Below are 3,128 nucleotides of genomic sequence, written 5' to 3'. Positions count from 1 at the left end.
TGATACATATATCTTCTAGTCTCTGAATATGTTTGGCCAAAAGTCTCTTTGCTGGAGCTATGTGTGCCAGACTCCCCATAGATTTTCTACTCAATGCATCAGCCACCACATTGGCTTTCCCAGGATGATACAAAATAAAACAATCATAGTCTTGGAGTAGTTCTATCCAACGACGCTGCCAATTTAGATCTCTCTGCTAAAAGATATACTTCAGATTTTTATGGTCAGTACAAATCTCGCAAGTTTTGCCATATAGGTAATGCCTCCAAATTTTTAGAGCAAATACCACTGCAGCCATCTGCAAATCATCTGTAGGATAGTTTTGCTAGTGCTTTTTCAATTTTCTCGAAGCATAATCTATAACACGACCATTTTGCATGAGAACACTTCCTAATCCCACCCTCGAGGCGTCACAAAATACTGAAAATCTTCCGGAACCTGATGGTAAGGCTAATATTGGTGCAGTTGTCAAACATGTTTTCAGTTTTTGAAAGCTCTGCTCACATTCCTCCGTCCACTGAAACTTCGCCTTTTTCTGTGTTAGCTTGGTCAGCGGCACTGCTTTTCTGGAGAAATCCTGCACAAAACGTCTGTAATAGCCTGCTAAGCCTAAAAAGCTATGAATCTCTGTAGGAGTAGTAGGCCTGGGCCATTTCTGCACAGCTTTTGGGTTCTTAGGATCTACCATAATTCCATGTATGGATACAACATGCCCTAGAAATGATACCGAGTCTAGCCAAAGTTCACACTTTGAGAACTTAGCATAAAGTCGATGTTCTCGCAATGTCCGCAACACAGTCCTATGATGATCCTCGTGTTCTCCTTGGCTATGAGAATATATCAGGATATCACCATAAATACTATTACAAACCTATCCAAAAACAGCTTGAACACCCTATTCATTAAATCCATGAATGCCGTTGGAGCATTAGTCAGTCCGAAAGGCATCACAAGAAACTCATAGTGCCCGTATTGAGTTCTGAAAGCAGTCTTACAAATATCTTCATCTTTGATTCTAAGTTGATGATAACCAGAACGGAGATCAATCTTTGAAAAGGGCAGCTCCTTGTAACTGATCAAACATGTCATCTATACGAGGCAAAGGATATTTATTGCGTATTGTTATCTTATTCAACTGCCTGTATTCAATGCACATTCTCAGGGATCCGTCTTTCTTCTTTACGAACAGTACCGGTGCACCCCATGGTGATACACTAGGTCTAATAAAACCCTTATCTAACAAATCCTGTAACTGTTGCTTTAGCTCCCTCAACTCTGCTAGTGCCATCCGATATGGCGGTATTGATACGGGTTGTGTGTCAGGTGGCAAATCAATACCAAAATCTATTTCTCGTACTGGAGGCAATCCTAGTAAATCCTCATGAAATACATCAAAAAATTCTCTCACTACCGGTACATGTTTTATGCTAACTGTTTCCTTTCTTGTGTCATTTACAATAGCAAAGAGACCCAAGCAACCTTTCTTCAGAAGTCATTGAGCCTTCATAAGAGATACTATTTTGCAAGTCTCTAGAACCTGACTCCCTCTTAGAATAAAACTAGGTTCGTTTGGTATCTCAAACTTGACTATCTTTGCATGACAACCGATGCTAGCATAACGAGAAGATAACCAATACATTCCCATCAGCATGTCAAAGTCAATCATATCAAGTACAATAAGGTCAGCTCGAGTATCTCTACCCTCAACCCGAATCTGAGAAGCACGATACACGTATTAGGCTAATAGAGACTCTCCAACAGGAGTAGCAACTAGAAAATGATCATTCAATAGCTCAGGCTGTCTACTAAACCTCAAAGCAAAGTACAAGGACACATAGGAGTGAGTAGACCCCGGATCAATCAACGCAAGTGCATCAAATTAACAGATAGAAAGAATACCTGTAACCACAGCATTCGAGGCATGAGCATCCTATCTAGTAGATGCAAAAACTCTGGCCTGACCTTTACCAACATTCCCTTGTCCTTGATTCACAGTAGCATGGTTTCCAGCACCTCGACCTCTATTTCCTTTACCTGTAGCACATGAAGTCTTACTAGTAGTCTGAGTCGGTGCAGCTGACTGAATAGAAGCCTGGTTGAAATTTCTCGAAGGTTGAGGGCAATCCCTCAAGTGAGTCTCAACTGGCCACACCGAAAGCACTCTCCAGTTAGAACACGACATTGGCCCAAATGTGATCTACCATAGGTCTGGCAGACTGGAGTAGTGGCATATATCTGCCAAGAATTACGATTATCCAGAAGATGATGGTCCCCTATTACCTTGTCTGTAATGTGGTCTGTATGTGGACTGTGAAGACATGTGTGTCCCTGTCTAAGAACCCTGTTGTTGTTGTTGTTGTCCCTGATTTCATGCTCTTCTATTTTCACTTAAACCGCCACTGAAAGCCCCTCCTGTCTTGGCCTTCTTACGTAAATCACTAGGTGCACGCTCATCACGTCCCTTGTTTTCAATCTTTCTAGCAAGGTCGACTACATCAGAGTAGGATAAAGTCTTCATCTATGGGGCTGCTGTAGTGTATAGACGACCAACCAATCCATCAACAAGCCTCTGAACTCGAGCTTCTTCGGTAGGCACTAAGTAAGGAGCATATATAGCCAACTTACAAAACCTAGTGTTATATGACACGTCCATATCTGGAGTCTGAACCATTCTCTTAAAGTCTCTAGCATATTTTTGCATCAGGCTGTCTGGACGAAAATGATTCTTGAACAACTTAGTGAACTTGTCCCATTTCAGTGGTGTTGCTCTTGCTGGCCTTCCTAGCAATACAGTTTCATACCATGTGTTGGCCATATCCTCTAGTTTGTGCTGCGAGCTCCACGGCTCTCACACTAGAACATCCAAGAGCACATAATGCCTTGAGTGTCCCGTCCAAGAAACTTTGAGGATCTGTTGAATTACCGGAACCTGTGAATTTTGGTGATTTCAATTTCAGAAACTCTTGTAGAGATACTTTCTTATTCCCGAAAGTCTGAGTCTGTGTAGGTGCTTGTGTCTGTAAAGTAGCCTAAGGAGCTGCACTTCCACCCTGAGTAGGCACCAATGCCTGTAACATATTCAATAACCTTGCCACTGCGTTTGCAGGTAAGGCAACAGTAGGTACAAT

The 3,128-nt window shown here is 42.0% G+C and overlaps 1 protein-coding gene across 1 annotated transcript; it reads right to left on the bottom strand.

Moving 5' to 3' along the window:
• Positions 1-325: 325 nt before the first annotated feature.
• LOC109237727 lies at positions 326-2,518 on the bottom strand. The gene is made up of 5 exons (XM_019404081.1): positions 2,395-2,518; positions 1,952-2,142; positions 1,538-1,714; positions 1,242-1,483; positions 326-827 (listed from the first exon to the last, which is right to left on the bottom strand). The coding sequence occupies exons 1-5, from the start codon at positions 2,516-2,518 to the stop codon at positions 326-328; spliced, it is 1,236 nt and encodes a 411-aa protein (XP_019259626.1).
• Between the last annotated feature and the right edge of the window lie 610 nt (positions 2,519-3,128).

Source organism: Nicotiana attenuata, unplaced genomic scaffold, assembly GCF_001879085.1.
Source record: "Nicotiana attenuata strain UT unplaced genomic scaffold, NIATTr2, whole genome shotgun sequence".
Taxonomy (NCBI): Eukaryota; Viridiplantae; Streptophyta; class Magnoliopsida; order Solanales; family Solanaceae; genus Nicotiana; species Nicotiana attenuata.
Note: the sequence above shows the minus strand (reverse complement) of the source record. Positions and strands in the feature narration are given on the sequence as shown.

Excerpts from the sequence above, each read along its gene's own strand:
- LOC109237727 (XM_019404081.1), bottom strand. The coding sequence starts at position 2,518 with ATGAAGACTTTATCCTACTCTGATGTAGTCGACCTTGCTAGAAAGATT. Across the intron at positions 2,143-2,394 it reads AGGAGGGGCTTTCAGTGGCG|TTGAGACTCACTTGAGGGAT; the intron begins GTTTAAGTGAAA and ends CGGTGTGGCCAG. Across the intron at positions 828-1,241 it reads AAGCAACAGTTACAGGATTT|CCAAGGAGAACACGAGGATC; the intron begins GTTAGATAAGGG and ends ATATTCTCATAG.